The 21677-nt window shown below is 37.4% G+C and overlaps 2 protein-coding genes across 2 annotated transcripts in view; one reads left to right on the top strand and one right to left on the bottom strand.

Moving 5' to 3' along the window:
* The first annotated feature begins 4010 nt into the window (after nucleotides 1–4010).
* Nucleotides 4011–10415, top strand: SERPINA10 (serpin family A member 10). The gene is made up of 4 exons (XM_009280800.1): nucleotides 4011–4743; nucleotides 6203–6476; nucleotides 7211–7358; nucleotides 10208–10415. Exons 1-4 carry the CDS (start codon nucleotides 4035–4037, stop codon nucleotides 10397–10399), a joined length of 1323 nt encoding a protein of 440 aa, XP_009279075.1. The 5' UTR covers nucleotides 4011–4034; the 3' UTR covers nucleotides 10400–10415.
* A 1986-nt stretch (nucleotides 10416–12401) lies between these two features.
* PPP4R4 (protein phosphatase 4 regulatory subunit 4) overlaps nucleotides 12402–21677 on the bottom strand; it is a 75418-nt gene continuing 66142 nt past the window's right edge. The window contains exons 20-24 of the mRNA XM_009280799.1: nucleotides 21104–21184; nucleotides 20669–20762; nucleotides 19873–19943; nucleotides 18951–19086; nucleotides 12402–13567 (exon numbers count right to left, since the gene is read on the bottom strand). Of these exons, the coding sequence (XP_009279074.1) occupies nucleotides 13543–13567; nucleotides 18951–19086; nucleotides 19873–19943; nucleotides 20669–20762; nucleotides 21104–21184 (407 nt within the window). The 3' untranslated portion in view covers nucleotides 12402–13542. The remainder of the gene's footprint in view (nucleotides 13568–18950; nucleotides 19087–19872; nucleotides 19944–20668; nucleotides 20763–21103; nucleotides 21185–21677) is intronic.

The raw sequence follows: 21677 nt of genomic DNA, 5'->3' as shown, positions 1-21677 counted from the left end.
CACTATCCCCAGAAAAGACGGGGAAGAGCTGGTGCTCTGCAATGCCTAGTGAGCAGTTAGGCCTGATGCTCTTTTAGAGGGACTGCTGCTGCTGCAGAAAGCCCTTTCAGTGTGACTGAATTTGAACAAAAGCAAAATTTTCCAATCCCTGTCTCTATGCTAGAGCTGACTCTACAGTGTCCAAGGATACCTCTTTGAAGTAGGGATGACTCCCAGCGGAAAGGACCTCCTTCGCTGCCAGGGCAGGCATAGCAGTACCTCGCTGCCTATGTTACTTCCCACAGAAGCGGGTCACTATATTAGGAGCAGAAACGCCTTACAGTTACTGTAATAGCTCTTGACAGCACTGCTTGCAGTCCGTCAGGGGAGAGTAAGCATCCCAATTCTGCAGAAGTCGCATGCACCATTTGGCCAGCAAGGCAGCAGCTGAAGTCAAGTCATCCCCTTCCCTATTGCAGTCCTGCAGAATCTGGACACTAGGAATCTCATTGAAAATAAAGCAAGAGTTAATGGGAAAGAAAAATAAAGAGAAAATATTCACAACCACAGTACGCTGCATATTTTACTCTGTTCCCTGGCTGCCATGCACTCGAGAGGGGACATAACAGTCAGGGATTTCACTGCATCCCGATTAAGTCATTACAGCCCATCTGCGTTGCACCAAGTACAGAACGTGACCTATTATCTCAAAAGAAAATAGCACACCACCTGACTGCCAAAAGCACCCTGTGACTTGGCACCCAAATGTCTCAGTACTCACATCAACATACCTTTTCAGGACTAACTCCCACAGCCTGAATCAGGCAACTGTGAAATTCAGCTGAACTCTGAATAAACGGCAATCAAATAAAACCAGCTTTCCCATATGCCAAATCACAAATTATACAGTGACTGTAATTTGCTGTTACAGATCCTTAACTTAAAAGGAGTAGTTAATAGTTGCCATGTGTTTTCTAAATTGTTGAATCACTTACTACTTTAATGATGGGCCATATAATCCATCTTTTCATCTCATTTATCCATTTGCATGCCACTGCTATACAAAAGGATTCTGTGCAGGCTTGGTGGTCTTGAACATCCTGTTTAATTTACAATGGGAAAATGCGTCTCCAAAGATTATGGCCATTCCAGATTTTTCCATAAGGTGCAATTCAACACTGCTGTATGGGAAAGAAATTCATATATTGCTTTGATGGAAAGATGAATGATAAGCATATTTGTATTTTATGCTTGAAAAGTGCATTTGCATGTGCAAATTTACACAAGCAATGTCTGATGTTAAAGTTTGCCTGAGGCCTTCTGTAAGATGTGTCTAGTTCTCTCCAAACATTTTGTTGGACAGATGAGAGACCCTGTATTAACTTTGCTCAGAAATCACAACTTATGTAAAATACTGTATTTTTAAGCACGGAACAACTGTTTCATCCTTGTGCTATTTGACATTGAAACACGGTATTTTCAGGGAGGAGACGGCACTGACAAACCTGCTTCAGCATTTGCTGGACAGTGAAGCATAAAAGAACAGGGAATCCTACGGCATGTGATCAGGAATGATCTGAATGGAGTAATAAACAACCTATAGCAGAAGGATGAAAAGTGAAATGAAATGATGAAAGGCAAGCATTCCTCACAATGACATTGTATTTTCAGTCCTGGGCCCCTTAACCTGTTCAGGGCTTGCTAAGTATGGGCAGTAACATAGAAATTTCCCATCGACTTACTAGAAACAACAGTACACACCAGGCTCTCAACAGAAGTACACTAGCAGCTGCAACACCTTGCTCTGTACAGATACCGAGGTCAGAACTTGAACCTCATTCTCTTGCCGAGCTAGAGGCTGGCCCTCTTGATGCAGCCATATATTAGGATGTTGTCCCTAGGGATTCAAACACAGTAGCCACAATGTCTCTTTGACCACTGCTGTGTACCTTGCATACAAAATCTGGTATGTCTTAACAATATTTATCTAGGTTTTCACAGACTTTCTTTCTGAGGTTGCTTTTAGCAGTGGAGCGCCGATCAGGTTCACAGGCAAAAATTTCCTATGTCTAAATCATTCCTGATTCTCCAGGGTCACATCAGTACACTCTTTCACAGTTGTAGAAATGCTTCACCTATTGCTTCTATACTAAGCTCCAGATGTTTTATCGATACTAAAAATGAACTAGATAGATAGAAGGTTTTTTATACTTGTCATGAGAGTGTCTGAAGCACAGCTCTCCAACAATCTACGAACACAACGTATCAAGGGAAGAGTTGACCGGGCAAGGGGTATGATTACAGATACCATTAAAATCTGCACTGTGTCTCGTTTTTTTCCCAAATGAACTAGTCTGTAAGTAAGTGAACCAAAGAGCAAGATACAGTATAAAAGCACTTAACTATGGGTGTCTTTGAGCACAACAACCTTTCAGTAATAGTCAGTATCCCTGAAAGAATATTTGCTTGACAAAGAGCTAAGTTGTACCACGTTATTAACATTAGGATCTTTGTTTTCCTTCACATATGTGAAAATAGCTCACCTTGACTAGGTGTCATTACTTTGTAGTTCCCTGTTATGCTATGGCTACCTATTTCAAGACTGTGTTTTTCACTTTTTTAGATGAATGAATGGGTAAAAGTCCCATAGGCACAGATTCTGCCTTGCCTTAGACCAGCTCTGTGCAATCCATATGTCAGTGGAGTTAATCCTGATTTATTCTGATGAGTTTGGCTTAAGGCAGTCTCTTGGTTTTGTATGATTTTGACAGAATGAATTTTCAGATTTGACAGACTGGTTTTGTCCGATTTTAATTTTCTACATAACCAGATAAATATATCCTTCTAAAAAAAATTTCTGGGAAAAAAAGGCATAAGTCACATGGCAAAACTCTGTTTTTCAAAGTTTGTGAAAGTAATTTGCAGTGTAGAACTCCAGCACTCTCTGAGTTACATCTGAAATATTTAAAAAATGTTTACATAAATAAATATTTTTCTGCATGGTTCTTGGAAGTTACCGTTTCTGGAACAAAACCTAGTGGCTGGGGGTTTGTTTTTTTTTTATAAATATTTTTCTGCATGGTTCTTGGAAGTTACCGTTTCTGGAACAAAACCTAGTGGCTGTAGTTTGATTTTTGTGTATAACATACAGGTATTTAAGTGTCTGTTTTAAAAAGACAATTTGTAATAATGTTCTCTAACTCTCAAAACCAGATTGTTTCCTGGGTTGGCATTTATCATACCAGAAAATCAGACACTTTTTGTGCTTCTCAAGTGTTTTTTTCCCTAAGGAGTCGAATCTTGTTGATACAGCATGCCACTAATATAAAACAAGTAAGGTAACAAATAGTAAGGGTCCACATTTCTACAGAAGGGATGGTAACTGTCAGGCCACTACCATTATCCAGGAAAAGATGGATCCAATAGGAATGGCAACCATGATTAAGACACATACCATGGAGAACACAATCCACCTGCCAGTGCCAATAAAGTGCAGAAAGGGAGTTACAGGTCTCTCAGCTTTCAGTAGGTCGCCATCCAAATCTTCTAGGATTAGTCTGCGTCAGAGGTCTCCAGGGAAAATGTCATTTCCACCACATGCTGCCTAGAATTCTTGTGCTTATAGATGACATCAATTTCACAGGAGCGAAAGCTGTGACATGGGTCCAACAAGCCGTTTTTTCATCTTTGAGCTGCATATTGTACTTGAAATCTGAGTTTGATTTTGTAAAGGAATTACAAGTTAGCAAGGGAAAATCAGTGAAATATGAACCACCAATACCAGAAGATCAAGATATTTCTTCTGGATTCACATAATGATGTTGGAAACTTCTCTCTCTCACTGATTTAAATTTGACCGTTCAGATAGGAACCAGATCTTAGGTTTAGAGTATATACACTGGAGACGCAGAAAGACCACCTCGCTACATCTATGACCTTTTGCATTGTGAATAGAAGAACAAGCTAAAAAGTCATTGTGTTGCCTTTTTTTCTTTTCCTTCTCCTTTCTCCATTTTCTTTACTAGAAAAAAAAGAGCTCATTACTGGATGTCAACATGAAAACAGGAATTTACCTGCTTCTCCTAAGTGAAATATGTGTTGAAATCAGCAAGGCTGGCATCAAACCTAAAACTCCAAAGAAGGAAAAAGAGAATAATTTCTTGGAAAGAAATAAAAATGTCAATATTTCTGCAGAGTGGCATCATCAAAAAAATACCTCTAAGCCTTTTGAAGAGCAAGGCCTCGAAGAGTTCACTCTTTACAACTTCACTGAAAAGACTGCAAATTTTGGATTTAACCTCTACAGAAAAATTGCAATGACACACGATAACAATGTAATCATCTCTCCCCTTTCCGTATCAGCTCTCATGACTGCATATACGCTGGCAGCCAAAGGGGAAACACACAGACAAATAGTAAAAAGTCTAAACCTCTATGCTTTGAAGGACAGAGTGGATCGCCATCATCTACCAGCTTTGTTTAAACAACTGAAAGATAACATCACAATGAATGAAGAACTTCTCCTCGTGCAAGGTACTCTTTCTTTTATCCAAAAGGACTTTAGACTCAAGGAGTCTTTCCTCAACTTATCTAAGCAGTACTTTGATATGGAATTCCTGAGAGTGGACTTTCAGAACTTTACGCAGGCAAAATTTGTCATAAATCAAAATATTAACAAAAGGACCAAAGGAAAAATTCCAGAGCTCTTTGAAGAGCTTGATCACCATAATAAACTGCTACTTGTGGACTACATTGTCTTTAAAGGTAACTGTTGTTTTTATTTTGCAAAATGATTATTTATTAGAAGAATCAGGACTCTAACTTCAGCTACATTAGGGGAAGTTTAAATGAATTCAGATGTCCTGTTTTCTCTACATCTCTATCTAGATTTACTTTCTTTTATTAGGAAATGATTTTTCATGATAGGGAACCATGATTCTTCTATGCTTTCTTCCATACAACAGAGTATCAGAGAACAAAAAGCCCTGCATCAAACTATCTCGATCCCTCTTTATGACTAAAAAGGATGTTTAATTTTCACTCACCAACTAAAATGAGAAAGCCTTAATCATGATAGTCTTTTGAATGCTGGATACTGAGCATAAAATCATTGTCTGATTTTATATAGTACACAAAATCATGAAAACAAAAATAATTTTCTATTTCAGTCAAAAATCTTTTTTCCCAGAGGAACCAAAGTGACAAAGTACCCCATTATATTACCTTACAGGGTGAGGGAAAGAAATAGCTGTGATGGGCAGAGGCTTCTGTGGAGAGGTCCTCTACTGCCAAATATCTGATGCTCCTTTTCCTGCTTTTGGGGTCTTTCTGACCACTGGCTTAGAAGATAGATAAGGGACTCCAAAAGAAGGTCCTGGCAATGACAAGGAGCCATAGCCCACCCTTTACTCTGAAACAGCCATACAGAAGCCGGAGACACCCGGTTAGGTAAAAAGCAAAGACAAAGAGCTAGGGTGACAAAGGGAGCAAGAGGAATGCTGTGCAGAGAACCCGCAGTCACAGCCACTACTCCAGTCCGAAGCGCTCAGCAGATGCCATCCATGGAAACCCCACTAAAATAAATGCATACATGAGAACAAAGAAAATTACCCCTCAGCCATACAGTCTCCCTACAGACTAAGTTTATTCTTTCGTATTTACAAAAGTGCAGTTTGTCCAATGCCAAGGTTACTTTCCCTGACAGAAAATCAGAGAAGAGGTAAGTGGCTATGGCTACATTTAAAGCGATAGTAGAGATCAGAATCATTAGTATAGAAAAGGTCACATTCCAGTGCACCTTACAAGTAAGCGCACTGCTGAATCCCCATCCGAAAGATTGTATAATTAATTTAAAAACAGGATGTTGAATAGCTGGTAGAGAATTTCAGCGAAGGTGACATGTTAATAAAAGACAGATGCTCACACGGCATTCAATAAACAAAAAAGATATCCGTTCTGTACTTGACTGGCCACTAATCAACCTTAGAAAAAGATTTCCCTTCTTTCCCTACAAATGAAGGAGTTTATTTTGTGGATTACTTCCTTCTCCTGCTGCAAAAAATGTAAAGCACATACACTAAATATACTGCAGTTGTCATCCACTTATCCCAGACACAACTGACATCCACCTCCAACTAGGTACAGAAAATATCCTATACTTTTTTTTAAGGGTTTCTGAACAAGTCTGAATGCACATAATTATTTAATTTCTTTCTGTCCTCAGGTAAGTGGGTCTATCCATTTAATTCCAAATTCACAGAGACGGAGACTTTCCACATAAACAAATACAGAAGTGTACAGGTACCCATGATGTTCAAGTCAGATAAAGTTAATTCAACTTTCGATGAGAACTTAAGATGCACTGTGATAAAGCTACCCTACAAAGGGAAAGCCCACATGCTGATTGTCATCCCAGAAAAGGAGGGAGATTACATTTCACTTGAAGACCATTTGACTACAGAGCTTGTGGAATCCTGGCTTGGAAACATGAAAACCAGGTATTGCTTTGACACCCATTGGCCTTAATGTCTTTTATGTCTATTGCAGCAAAGCAACAAAGCACAACAAAGATTAGCTGGTCTTCCTAACCCTTTCACATGCTGGTGTCTCTGTGGTGCTAGGTATCTATAGAGTAGAGGTCCTTTAATGGCCTACCCACAGCCCAAGTGGCACGTGAAAGCTTCTACTCTGAGGTGACAAGTCTGTGGCTTGTCTCATTTACAAATATCTGTCTCTCTGAGCGCATAGTTAATCAAGTCTTTCCAAATTCTTCCTTAGGCCTTCCCTTCTCTCTCCTTAAATTTAGCACTGCCAGGCAAAGTGCACAATAAATCTAGATATGCAGTATACTTATGAAACCCTTCCTACCACTGGAAACCCAGAGTAATGGATAAATTTGAATATGAAAATGTAAACCCAAGTTATTCCTGTGAAATGTGATTCCTGAAGTGACAATTCTTTTCACTGGTCAATAAATTAGTGTGTCACCCTGGTATCGGGGCACTGTAAGTGCTGGTGGAAGTATTTTATGCAGAAAAGGAAATGATTTCTAGCATCTTTGGCAGTCAACAGGTCAGAGAAGATATGCTGCCAACCTAAATTCCAGCAGAGACTCTTTAATTTTTGCCCCTTCTTTTTCTGTGTAAAGCTTAATTCCCGAGTAGCGTGCATCTCAACAGTGATCTACTATATAGTCCAAGTTTGCATTGAACTTTTTTTTTCCCCCAAACAGAAAAGTGGATATTTCATTTCCAAAGTTCAAACTAGAGCAAAAATACAAAATGAAGAAACTGCTTCATGCTCTTGGAATTAAAAATCTCTTTACACGTATGGCAGATCTTAGTCATCTCACAGATCAAGGATATGTAGCAGTTTCACAGGTAAGCCTTCTAAAATTATTTGCTATTTGGATTATAATAGTATATAAATGACCCAGCCAAGAGACTACGTCATATACACTTATAGGGACACTAATAGGAAAGGACCTCATCTGCCAAGTATATGCAATCTGCACACCTTAATCAGTATGGATCCCAGTTCAGGTGTGAGGTGTGTAGAAGTAAGGTGTGATTACATTTCATATGTGCTCAACAACTTCCAAAGCTAACCCATCACAGGAGGAAAGCTCTGCCTCAGTAAGAATACAGTTGGCAGGAAAGGAGTACAATTAAACAAAAACTGTGAACAAGAAAGACATTGTAAATGACAGTCAAATGGCAAAAGCCAGAACAAGGAAGGAAACCCAAAGAGGGAATCCCTCACACACAGTCCAGGAACAGGTATTCTTCTTAAGAAATAAAGAACTATAGAAAGTTCAAGTAATAAAATCTCAAAAACGTAACAGTGAGAAAGAGAAGTGGAAGCAGTCCTGCCTTTCCTTCTGCATACCCTGGCATAGAAAAAACAGAATCTCACAGCAAAGCATCAGCACAACAGAGTTGTATTCCAACCCATTCCAATGTTCCATTTCATACACCGAAACTTTTAAAGATCAACACTTAAATAGGCAAAGGCAAGGGTGGTGAATGGCCAAGACGACAAGAACACAGCCCCACTGAAAAAGAGGAGGGGAAGATAACTCAGTACCACTATTTAAGGGTCAGCAAAGATGAATTTCAGAAGACTGATAGAAAACAGAGGCAGAATGAGAAGCAGGAAAGAATGGAAGAGAAAGGACTTGACAATCACATCAATATCAAGGAGCAGGTCTGTGTGACCGGAGATGTCCCATTAAGAAGAAACAGCTAGTCTATACAAAAGACAATTTGCTGATGACAGAAAATTAAGAGGCATGGTCAAAGAAAGAAGATAAAAGGGATACCACACAGAGAAACTGGTGACCTCAAGGACTGGAGCATCCGGAACAAAATGAAATGCAATTAATGCTAAGTTACTCTAACGTATGAAGTTGCAAAGTTACAAAATTTATGAAACAAGCTGGATTTATAAACAGTTGAGGAAAACAAGACTGAAATGAGATTAATTTGACACAGCATTTAAAAACATAGGTCTACAAACCTATATAAGGAATTTATATAATGCAACTGCTTGTGGTTGTATAGTGTTGATAACCTAGGACCATAACTCTGGGAGAGACTTCACAGAATGGTTGAGGTTGGAAGGGACCTCTGGAGGTCATCTGGTCCAATCCCCCTGCTGAAGCAGGGCCACCTACAGCCGGTTGCTGAGGACCATGTCCAGACAGCTTTTGAATACCTCCAAGGAGGGAGACCACAACTTCTCTGGGCAACCTGTGCCAGTGCTCGGTCACCCTCACAGTGGAAAAGTGTTTCCTGATGTTCAGTGGCAACCTCTCGTGTTTCAGTTTGTGCCCACTGCCTCTTGCCCCGTCACTGGGTATCACTGAAAAGAGCTGGCTCCATCTTGTTTACACCCTCCCTCCAAGTATTTGTACCCTATCAGAAAGAATCCTTCTAAGCTGCTGGTGCTGCTGTTACAAGTCTCCCTACACCAACTCCTTACAGAAGCTTTTGTGATTTGCCAAAACTGTTAATAGGTGGTATGATAAACACTTATAGACAAGTTTCAAAAACTCTAGGCCCTGAACTAGTTTTTCAAAATTGTGCTGACTTAATAAAATAACTTTTCTGGGAAAACGTAACATCCTAAGAATAAATATTTAATGGATAAAATTGCACTGATTTTCAGTTTGGTATTGCCGACTGAAATTAAACCACGACAGTCATAAACTATTTCACTTTTGGGAAATACAATGGCAATCTGCAGCACTTTTCTCCTTTGCTCTTGATCTTATAACTATTCCATGCCGATTCTCAGCAGTTAACTCTATTGTGTTATGAAAAAAAAAAAAAAATCACACTTGAATAGTAGCTGCTAACTGATATTAGAAGCAATATGTGCATCAGCTACAAAGTGCCAGAGGAGCATCCTGTCCCTGTGAATCATGATAGCCAGCTTCATTATTTAAGAATGTTTAGCAGAGAACTCAACACTGGTAAAGTCCTTCAACTGTCTTCACATAAGTCATTCCTAGAATTAGGAGTCTGGGAGTTGGGAATGCACTAACTGACTAGGCAGTTCACCAACACAGACCCAAATACAGGGGAAGGACTCAGAGGTACATGTAGGCTGAAAGAACAAAAATGGAGAAGAATCAGACCCTGCCAAGGCTGCGATTTCACTGGGAAGGGAAGGTCCTCAGACCAATCCAGGATTGTACCTCATGGCTGTACATATTCACTCTGTGCTACCAAATGTACAAATTAGAAATATACAGGAAAAAGATCAAGGTTGGTGCATTTGCCTAGGCTCTCACAAAATCAGCTGAGCGACATATCCAGCCAGCATGACTGATGAAAACACACCTCCCACTTTTGAGACACTCTCCCTTGTACAGTTAGGTGTCAGAGGAGCGCTATACAAATGCAATGGTTGCTTCATGCTACCAGCTGCAAGAACAAAATCTTTAAGTGAGGCCTATACTCAGAAACATGGAAAAGCACAATGACACCTGAACTAGTACCCACACTGCAAGTACTGTGGTCACGGTGGCTGTACCAACTCCTCTGCTGCTGAAGTAGACAGCATATGGGTCTACCAGTCTAACAGACAGAGCTAGATTGCACAAACCGACTCATTTTAATCCTTAATAGAAGCCTACTTCAACTGAATGCCTTGCACTTTGCAAAACATTCTTCATGTTAATATTTATTTCTGTCACATATTTTATTTCTACATTGCATTTCAGGTTGTCCAAAAGGCAGTAATTGAAGTGGATGAAGAAGGAACCAAGGCCACAGCAGCTACTGGGTCAGAAATAACTGCATTCACAGTGCCTCCTGTCATCAAGGTGGACCGACCGTTCCTTTTTATGATTTTTGAAGAAACTTTTAAAACATTGCTGTTCATTGGCAGGGTGGTTGATCCAACAGAAATGTGAATAAAGGTAACAGTTTCTATTCTGTGGTATGTAAGAGGCTTTATTTCTATTTTATTAATTTACATCAGAATAAAAAGGACAGTGAAATATGAAAATGTGAAAACCTGTTTTGTCTCTCCAGCTAGCAGTAGGTCATCCTATTAATATTTTATTAATGCCCAAGTGACAAGCTAAATTCACTAAGGCACAAAGTGACAAAAATGTGTTTTGTAAAATCTACTATGCAAATTAAAAAATCCCCACAGAACTGAACTTTCAAAATTCAACATGTTAGTGAAAAGCGTGAATGAAAACCAAAGACTCATATGCCAAAATATTCAGGAAGCTCATTCCCAAACACTGGAGCTTGATATTCCTCAATGTTATCTTCAGTTGTGATGAGACTTAAGAGCCTACTGACCTCGATGTTAGCAGAATTTTGACAAAATGTTTCAGAAAAATATTTCCATGATCTAAATACAATTAACCTTATTCAAGTAGTGCAGTTTCTGATTTCAACAGAACAGCAAAATCTTTAACATTTAGTAAATTTTAATTAGCGGCAGAGCCCTATATATAAAGTTTGAAATAATGCAAAAAGCTACTTCTAGCTATATATAACAGATCTAAGCATTACTCTACTTGCTTACACAGCCTTCACAAAATAGCTGCCCAAAAGGGGGCAGAAGAGTTTTCAAAATCATTTGGCATAGAAGCTTCAAAGGTGTCTATCAGTAAACGCACGTAGACAGATGCATCCACAAGAGAAGATACAAAAGATACATTACAGGGTAAAGCTGGTGAACATTTCTAAAAATCACCTCACTTACTATTAGATGTCTACCCACAGCAACCCAGACACTGGTGTAAGCCACACAAAAGGATTTAGCAGGCAGACTGTGGTATCTGACTAGATGACAAAGGTGCATCCAACCTAACTCCACATTGCAGTATGAAGGTACCCAGAAAGAAAGAGAATCACTCCTTCCTGCCTCCAAATGATTAATAGGAAGAATGTTGCTACAAAGAACCACTCAGTTATCACTGTATAGTTGACCTCCAGCTGTTATTCTGAGTTGCATGTAAAAACAATGCTATGAAGGGTTCAAAAGTATTGGTGCTGTCCAACAGAAGTAACCCAGAAGTAAGCTGCCCCAAAAAAAGCTTGCTGGGATGGAGGTCTGTAGTGTGAAGGACTGATGAAAGCATACACAAGACAGCAGGAGTTTTGTACAAGGAAGATGTGCAGACCAAAAAATGTCTAAATAGAGCATTTAAAGATTACATAGCAGGAATTTAATACGTTGTAGGGTTACTGAGTGGAGCACGTGTTATCAGCATTAAATTAATCAGTTAAAAATGACAGACAAATGACAGTCAATAAGAAACAAATGACAGACTGTATACAGAACTCATTACATGCTTATTAAGGGGAGAAATAGCTTGGATTCAAGTTTCTGAACTTACTGGCTGTTCTGCATTGCTCTAGTAAAGGCATCTGAGGGTCAAACACAGTTTTGAGTCCTGTCCTGCAGCTGGGTACTGCTGATCTGAGTTTGGTCCCTGGCAGAAGTCAGACTGAGAACAGATTGAGCAGCCTCCTGTGGTCCATGGGTGAGCAGCTGTAGCTGGCACATCGAGTTAGTTGTCCCCGGGGACCTGGGAGTATCTGCTTTTGTTAATGAGACAAAAGCAGAACCTGGGAGAGCCAGCACAGGTTATCTGTATATCTGCATCAATATTGCATGTTAAATATCACAATACTTGAAGAAGCTTTTAAAGAAATCTGTGATTTTCAAGATCCTATGCCAGGCTGCAGAACAAACTGAAAACTTGAATGTTTCCACAGAATCCAAACAACGTCTGTGACTAAAGACAGAGAATACACCTAAATCCAACTGCAGCATATGAAGCTTAAGAATTCAGACAGTAAAACACTGCTTTGTACACATTTTGTACTTCACACAAGACAGCATACATCCAGCATTATTACTATTTAAAAGAAATACCTTCTATAGGTAAATGCTTTTATTTATTTTAATTATAAAAGATGCCCTGAGAATTTTTTTTTCAAGAACATGCATGTACAGCATTGTCCTAGGTTTTATTTCGAGTAAATCATCATTTGTATTTTTACATTATAAAAAGTAACCACACACACATATGCATTCACAGATCAGATCATCTTTATCATACACCAATAAATTGTAAAAATCACATATTTCTGATATCAATATATTTATACTGCTTCCATTTTGAAATAGAGAAGCTGACAATAGCTTCATAGGCTCTCTCAAGTATTGGCATAAATAGAACTTTTTAAAATAGAATCGCATGTTTTTCCACAGACAAATTTTGATAGAAACATTAGCATTAATACAAACAAATGCAGATGACATCACTAAAGCATGATAGCTTGCAATAGCAGCTGGTTAAAAACTAGATTCATCATTATAAATTATTCAAGTGAAAATACAATCTGAAATACTAAAAATTAAAACAAGTATTTATACAACAAAACTTACGAAATAAAATTATTTTTTATATCATCTGGCGACATCTGCTTTTAGATTGCTTTGAAACTTACACAGGATTTTTATGAACTTTACTTAGTACTTGTAAAAACGTTACCTCCAAATTCACAGCACAATGCTACTGAAGTTGATTTTTTTATAGACTGATCAATGGTTCTGGACTTTGGTCTTAAATTAGGTTTGAAGGTTCTTTAAAATGTGGGATTACTTTTTCATATTCATAACAATTCCTTCTCTTTCTTGCATAAAAGATGGGTGCTAAGAATTGCTAAAATTGGAAATAAGCCAATTAAGTAACGGATATGTGCATTCTAAATCCAAGAATTTGAACTACAAAGGCATAATTGAAGAAAACAAAATCCTCTCTTTAGCTACAGCAGTTAAGAGCACATAGCTGAAGTTATATTTCATAACATTTCACTACAATGTTAGAATTCTGCAACCATTACATTACTTATTGGAACATATTTTACAGCTTGGGTTTTTATTTAAAAGATAAAAAGTTTTAACATTGCAAGATGCATTGTATTCATTCCAGGCATTAGAGAGTCCCATCTGCCGCTCCCACCTTATCTCGCCGGAACGTTGCTTCCACCAGTCTCTGGTTCCCTTCTTTTTCTGTCAGAAGTTCTAGGAGTTTGATTTTCTGTTTTTTCTTCATACAAGAGAAGAAACACATATAATATGTTGTTGCTATATTATTAAATAACATAACATCATAAACTGCTATTGCATGCAACATTTTAATATAACTCTTCGCTGCTGTACTTTAAAAATTACTAGCTGCTCTACTGCACCCACTGAAAAAGCCAAATGGACACATTCTGAGGGCATTCTTCACAAGAAGGGTGTATCTCTCCATTAAGTTTTCTACAGGTGGTCATGTAGACATCCCTCTAAGTGAGATGGTTAAGGTAGTACAAGCAGTCTACTCATGGCTACAAATAACGCCAGAGGTCTCCAGCTTAACCCATGATAAAATCTGGGGAAAGTGGAGATGGGGAAGAGAGAGAAGCTTAGAGCTCTTTACAGTGTTATTTCTAGGTCTTCTGTTGATCATGTCACTTGGGCAATTTCTGCACCTTTCGTAGCCTTAATTTTTTAATCTTTAAATATATTGTTCTTCAGCTTCGCAGAGTTGTAGCTATGTCAATTAACAACTGTAATGGTCAGAGATCTTTGGAAGAACAGGACTTAACTTTTAGTACTCTGTGGAAATATTTGCATCCATATTTTATAATATCATTTACAAACAAAGCAAGATACTGTTCTGTTTCACCCTTTTAAAATTGCTGATGGAATCTTTCATGATAATACACCAGTGTTAGGATACCTACTAGCTTTGTCTTAGAAACGGCACCTAAATCACATGCCAGTCCCACTGGACCTCAGAACTCTTACCAGCAGAAGGAAAACATGATTAGAAGCTGTAAGTAACCAACTCAGTGTAGTAGATCAGTGGCAGAACTACTTCGTCTCGTGCTCGACTTCCTAAGCAATTATATGACGGGATGAAAGACACTACTTTAAGATACTTATATGCATATAATTGTTACAACATGGTCACACAGTAGTGTGGAACTGGACCTCAGAACTCTTACCAGCAGAAGGAAAACATGATTAGAAGCTGTAAGTAACCAACTCAGTGTAGTAGATCAGTGGCAGAACTACTTCGTCTCGTGCTCGACTTCCTAAGCAATTATATGACGGGATGAAAGACACTACTTTAAGATACTTATATGCATATAATTGTTACAACATGGTCACACAGTAGTGTGGATGTCTTAAAGGTCTGTTGTGGACATTTTATAAAATACTGGTATCAATTTATTATTAAGAAGTTTATTTCTATGCAACAATAAATCTACTCCCACTTTTTACAGGATGGAAAACTATACACCCTGTTCTTGAACTAGGTTTTAATTGAAAGTGAAATAGAATCAGGCACTATCTGTATGTCTATAGGCAAGATGCAAAATTCTTAAATGCTGTCTATAAAGCTGGATATTTTTATTGATGAATCTATAAAGTTCTGGAAAACAGTTTTAACCAATTGCATATTGAAATCAGTCATATTACAGTAATGTAAACTCAAGCAAAACAGCAATTCTCATCCTAAAAGAAAATACCTTAATCTCATAAAAACAAAACCATTTAAAAGAAGATAATAAAGCTACATAGCATAATAATACAAGATTGGACTACTTGATGGAATGCAGTGTTTATGAATCATGTCAATTTCTGCACTAGGATGATTCATGATCTAACTGGCAACTCTTCGACAGAAAATCAGAAAAGCATGTTTGCTTTGCAAATTGACTGAAGTAAGGTCTCTCGTGGGATGAAATACTCAACCAGTGCTCTTTGAGATTCTTTCCTATTCCATAAGGTGCTTAAAATCAGGTACTCATCTCTTCTGTGACTCCACCATTAAGTTATACGGGTTATGCAACTTCAGCATAATTCTTGCATTTCCTATTGTATGAGTATTACCTAAGGTCTAGCAAATGACACCAAAGCTAATGGTCATTTTCTTGTCACCTGCTTGTGAGCAGTGGATCAGGATTTACTGAGATTTTCTTTTTCTTGCATATACATTATTTTTAAAAAGAGGGAATATTTTAATTGACAGAAATATCTCTGAAAGGGGATAAACAAAATGTTTGAACTCATGAGTATGGTTAAGTAAAGACCTCAGTTCTGCACCAAAGTAACTTTGGGTTTTGAAAAGTTCCTGGAACATGAATATATGAAATCAGAAATACTTCATCCCTGCAAACTGCACTATATTGTCAAAAGTGAACATTTGCCAGTATTCAGTAGAGCAGTTTTATGGAAAAGATTACACTTAAGCAATTAAATAATATTTTGTCTAAACATACATCACTTTGGACTAAGAATCATTAATTATATCTATTGATATTTTAATTATTAAACAACATATTACTGCCCAATCTTCCATTCTTCACAAACACAAATAATTACTTAGAAAAAGAAATATTTTAGAAATTACCTTACTCATGTTGCAGAGCCAATAAACTAAAAGCTAGGACTTGCCAGAATTAAGATGGTCAGTGCCATGTTTAACCAGCACATACATAAATTTACATGATGATATAGTCTAAATATATATTCAATTATTATTTTCTCACAAGTTTCCTGCCTTAGTGAGTGCATAGATGGTGACACTCATTCATGAGCATTTATTCAATTGCAACTCTCGTGGTACAATTCTCAAATTCTCCTCTCAGTGTCATTTCTGTCAACTGCTTATATATTTGGATACTAATTTTTTCCATCATTCAAGTCAGAAAATAATGTCTCCTTGGAACTGACTTTTTTTGTATTTTAGTATGTGTATATTTAGCACCAGGACTGACTTTCTGAACAAAAGATAAAAGAAGTACACCTAAACATATCTGTCATGAACAAGGTTATGCGGATGAATGCATTTACCACCAACCATTCCTGTATCTCTTCATATCTCCTCATAGAGCTGATCCATTTTTTATTAAAACAATTAAGTATTGGACTAGATTACAATAGAGACATTGAATCTACAGTGCAGCAGATATTATACCAACTAGAGATGTGTTTTCCCATAAGAACACAGAACATTAAAACTCTTATTGAGAGCTAAATGTAGGTCATCCTAAGCCTGCTCTTCTTTCTTCAAAAATGTTTTTCTTCCCCTAGAATGTCCTCTCGGCTTCTGACACTATGCAGTTTAGGGACTTTCTGAACCAGAGAGAGGATCCAGATCATTGTGTTTGATTAGATACCTACTTTCAAATAGTCTGCTGTTAAGGTATTCACTTGGGAATGGTACATTGAGACTTGAAGCTGAGTCTCTCACGTTCCACTTTCCTGCCTTAAGACAAAGGTACAAACTGCTGTGTGGGTCTTTTTCTGTCCCTTTGTATTCAAACAAAAGATAGCAGTTTTATTTTAAGTGACAGATAGAAAGAACTTTGAAATTCGGAAAAGTTTTATGTGATGCAAAAAATGTCTAACTAATCTTCGCATCTGACTGCTTCGTGAATATTAATTCATTTATTTTCCCCAAATCCTTGTGAGACGGATGAGTAATTGGAATTTCTACAATGGTTGCTAAGAAAATTTACAATATTTGAACTAATTTTCTGGTTTTAAAGAGAGGGAACAGAGGTATACAGTGATTAGGGTGAAAGCACATGGGTTTTTGAGCACACCTAATTTTTGAAAGTATGTAGCACTGTATGTCATTTTATGTACTCAAGATACATGTCCCATTTACTTTATAGATAGCTGAAAATGTCAGCATGTCTACTAATCTAACTGTTGAGTTTGAAATCATGCACCTTGAAATAAGTGACCACCTAATGATCACCTACAAAAAGTCTGAGTAAGTACTGTGGGTAATATTTAAGAGAAGGCATTAGACTCTGGCAAAGACAGGGAGAGAGTGCAATTTGACTTGGCACCTAAGGTACTTCTGCTGTGAAACCACTGACGTAACACAAACAGTCCACCTTCATTCACTACTTATCTTCCAACCTTTTCTAGAAAGAAAATGCAGTTTTAAAAACAACAGGTCACTATGCAAACTTGATTTCATTCCATAACAAATTTATCTTGTACAGTGAAGGTGGTAAAATTCCAGTAGAAAAAAAACTTACGTGATCACACAGCAAGAGACTGTATCATAATATAATGTATACAAGTAGCTGAATGCAAGCTGTTCAGAGAACTTTTTTTACATTTGTTAAACTTTTGAGTGTTTTATTTTACAATTTAGGAATTTTACTAACTTATATCTGTGAGTAAAGTTGGGAGGGGGGTTGTTTTGGTTTGTTTTTTAAAGGAACCTGAAAATATTGAAGTGGAAAAATATGAGTTCATACAGATACTTAAGCCACCAGAAAGGACCACTCCAGAGATATCACTGTCACTATTGTTTCCTCTTTATACCTGGCAAACCAGTGTAAGGTGTTTCCTCTTTCCTATCTGGTGCAGGCTCCATAGCTCAGCTCCACTGTCTTTGACCAGCAAGTCATAGCCTCACATTCTGGACTTTCCTTTCATTCTTGGTCTCTCATACCTATTCAGACTTCCAAGGCCCAGCTTGCACTTCCCCGTACACTTCAGCTTCTAGTTCTAGTTTCTATTACACTTAAGTCTACTTTCCCAAACAACCTCCTTTTCTTGCTATAGCTGGCTCCTTTCCTTTCTCCATTCCTCCTTGGCTAAGAAAGCAAATCTCTGATAGCAAAGAAAAATCCAGTTTGAGCACCCAAAATTACAACTAGTCCAATGATAGTAATTTTAAACTACAAGTTATAGTGTAAAAGGAATCTGCAGGGAATTAGCTGCTAGAGTCTGCAGAGATTTGACTAAGTACACATCACAGCGATTTTCTAAGACTGTTAAACTTTTACCACAGGAACAAACAAATTAATCTTTGATTTTGTTCTTGCAAAATGTTGAACAGTTTAGGCTGATGTTTAAAGAAAATCAGCCTGAGGGAGATGCCTAGCATTGAATTTTTTTTATCGAAATGGTTACGGTAAGGCAAAGAAGGCAGTCTTAATAACAAGTAGCAGTACCAGTTCATTGTAACTCTCAAAATTCATCATGAAGTTGTTACATAATAATACATAAACATATATAAGCACATAAAAAGAAGGAAAAGGAAAAAATAAATCATCTAACAATACATACATTCTATTTCTCCAACTACAGGCAGCTAAATCACTGTGACTGTACTTATTATATATCAAATGCACTAACCTCCACTTTGTCCCATTCCACCCTCCCTATAATGTACCAGCTGAATGCAAACATATGCAAGAGAAACAATGTGAAAGACTAATTGAAAAGGAACACAATCTTAAAAACACTTGTAATTGCACACATCACATTTCTACCGTGCTATTTTAGTATTTCAAAATTTGGGTGCAGAATTATCATAAATATAGGCTTAGTTCTACATGGCTCTTTTGAGTTCCCTTTGAAAATGTTACCCATAAGCTTGATTTAACCTCTTGTCAACCACTTACATGCTCATCTTTCGGGACTGACTCTCCTTATTTCCATTGTTCTTTTGGTCAGCTGAGTTAAATAAGTTGCGAGAAGAACTGGAAGGGAAGGCAGCATTCCCACTATTACCAGTAGAATGAGTCCGGAATGAATCATCTGAAATAAAGAGTTGCAGTTTAGACAAAGAATTTTGTTTGAAAAAAAATACACAGAGTGAACAGAACGAGCTGTTTTTCCTGTGGCAATAGTGGCATATTTCCTATGGCAATAATCCAAAAGTTTAACTTTTGTGAGGGAAATGGTTTCAACTTAACATTTCATCAAGTATTTTTATGAAAAAACACTAAATAAAAATAATTAGAAGACACATTTTGGAAAAGAAGATTAATACATTTAATAGATGAAAATAGTGGGATTTAATTGGCCAATCTTTAGCTGCTTAAAATTTAGCTATTTCATCTAAGCAATTGTCTAGTGTCTATTAGTAGTGAATGGAAAAAGACAGGTTCCTCTAGGAAGCAATTCATCTCATTCTAATCTTTAATCGTCCAAACAACAGCAAATGGGGAGAGGGGCATTTCTCGACAGCAGTCTCTCTCCCCTAATTCAGTAGAATTTATGTATAATATCCCTTTCCTCATGTAAAATGGGTGGAGCCAAACTGCAAAACCAACTTTTTTTATGACATCCAAAATGCCAATCGAGAAATGATAAACTCATTTTACTTTTACTACTTTTATATGTAACTTTAAACAAACGTGTAACAAAAAAAAAAAGAATCTGAAAACTAGACTAGCATTGAAGTGCTGAAACATATTGGATATTTATTATTCTACGTTCTTTAGGAGTATGATATTTTACAGTATGCCTGTTTAATGGGGCCCACATATTCAGCACCCACACAAAAAACAAATGTAAAATCTAATATAATAACCTACTTACCACTAAAGAAAAACATACAACTCTTTCCCATTCCTGATACTGAAGATGTATATCCTGTAGCAGAGCTTTTACTTAAAAAACAAACAAAACAAAACCAAAGTGCTTATTACAGAAAAGTGTTCTTCTCAATTTTATCATGCTGCTGTTTAATATTTGAGGATATTTCTGAGTTTATGTGAAAAAATGAAATGAGGAAGTTATGCTGAAATTTTCTTAAGAAACATACGAATTTAGATTTAGCAGTTCATATTGAAAAATATTTTTAGTATATGATAAAAGGTGACACACTAACTTAAAGGAATTCATAAGAATTTATAGGCCTCAGCATGCCTCAAGTTGTGCCAGGGGAGCAACAACGGCCTCAAGTTGCGCCAGGGGAGGTTTACATTGGACGTGAGGAAAAATTTCTTTACTGAAAGAGTGGTGAAACATTGGAAGAGGCTGCCCAGGGAAGTGGTTGAGTCCCCATCCCTGGAAGTATTTAAAAGATGTGTAGATGAGGCACTTAGGGACATGGTTTAGTGGGCATGGTGGTGTTGGGTTGACGGTTGGACTCGATGATTTTAGAGGTCTCTTCCAACCTTTATGATTCTATGATTCTATGCCTTAAGATGGTATTTCTTCCCGCAGTTCAAAACTGCATACCTTAATCAATTAAACAGAAAGCTGAAAATTTAGGTCACAATTCAGCGAGCACATCACTACTTTCATAGATTCATGTGCATATAGTTTCTTAACAGTTGTCTATTAGGTAAACAGTTGCCTATGAGGTAAGCAATGAAGACAATAAAGATACTTAGGACACTTGTCTATGTTGCTGTATTTTGGGTGTAGTGCTTGAGTACTGAAAGACTGGCTTCGAACCAACTTGGATTTCTTGTCGTCTTTGCCTAAAATGAAAAGTAGCAAAAATTTTTAACGTGGATATCATTGCATTTCCTCAGTAATTAAAAACACTTTTTAATGTAATTTTCTGTCAACCTATGCTAGCTGAAGGAACTGATTTAAATACTTCAATAACAATAAATAAACCTTATGTTACCTATTTATATACTAAAGAATAAAAGAAAACTAAAAACCACAGAAAACGCATTCAGTTCCAGCAGTGGAATCTTTTCTTCTGTGCAGTAGGTGAAACTCTGGCCCACAAATTCCAACAGCAGCTTTGCTGGGTTTTAACCTGCTGATGTGAGATCAAAGCATTCTAGAAGAGTTTTTAAAGAGTTCTTACCTGCTGATGTGCCAGAAGAGCTTCCAGGAACAGAGAGTGTGATACTTTTTGCCAACACTGATGATGTTTTACTGTCTCTACCTAAAAAAAAGTCTAGTATAAATACTTCTCTCTTAAAGTTTACCTTTAAATAAAGAAAGAGGACATAACATATCACAGTCCTGGGGTATACAGTAATAATATCTAACCCAGGGCTACTAACACTTCAGAAATACCACAGACAAGTACTTACATTACATCCCAAAATGAAAAACACCAGAGAACTAAAACTGTCATGTATTTTACTAATAAAGCCAAAAGTCTTTCTTCTAATACAATGAGGCCAGATTTCCTAAATATCTTTAGAAATATAAAAAAAAAAAATTATTGCCACTTTCTAAAAATCTGCTATTTAAAGTGTCTCTTTTCTGATCACTTCTCTTATCATAGAATCATAGAATAGTTTGGGTTGGAAGGGACCTCTAAAGGTCATCTAGTCCAACCCCCCTGCCGTGGGCAGGGATAGCTTCAACTAGATCAGGTTGTTCATTCTGGTCCTTCTGGGAGGCTGAAGTCCTGGGGGCCTTCGAGAGCA

This window comes from Aptenodytes forsteri, unplaced genomic scaffold, assembly GCF_000699145.1.
Source record: "Aptenodytes forsteri isolate BGI_AS27 unplaced genomic scaffold, ASM69914v1 Scaffold193, whole genome shotgun sequence".
NCBI lineage: Eukaryota > Metazoa > Chordata > Aves > Sphenisciformes > Spheniscidae > Aptenodytes > Aptenodytes forsteri.
This window is presented reverse-complemented; position numbering and strand designations above follow the sequence as displayed.

Excerpts from the sequence above, each read along its gene's own strand:
- SERPINA10 (XM_009280800.1), top strand. The coding sequence starts at position 4,035 with ATGAAAACAGGAATTTACCTGCTTCTCCTAAGTGAAATATGTGTTGAA. Across the intron at positions 4,744-6,202 it reads GGACTACATTGTCTTTAAAG|GTAAGTGGGTCTATCCATTT; the intron begins GTAACTGTTGTT and ends TTCTGTCCTCAG. Across the intron at positions 6,477-7,210 it reads CTTGGAAACATGAAAACCAG|AAAAGTGGATATTTCATTTC; the intron begins GTATTGCTTTGA and ends TCCCCCAAACAG.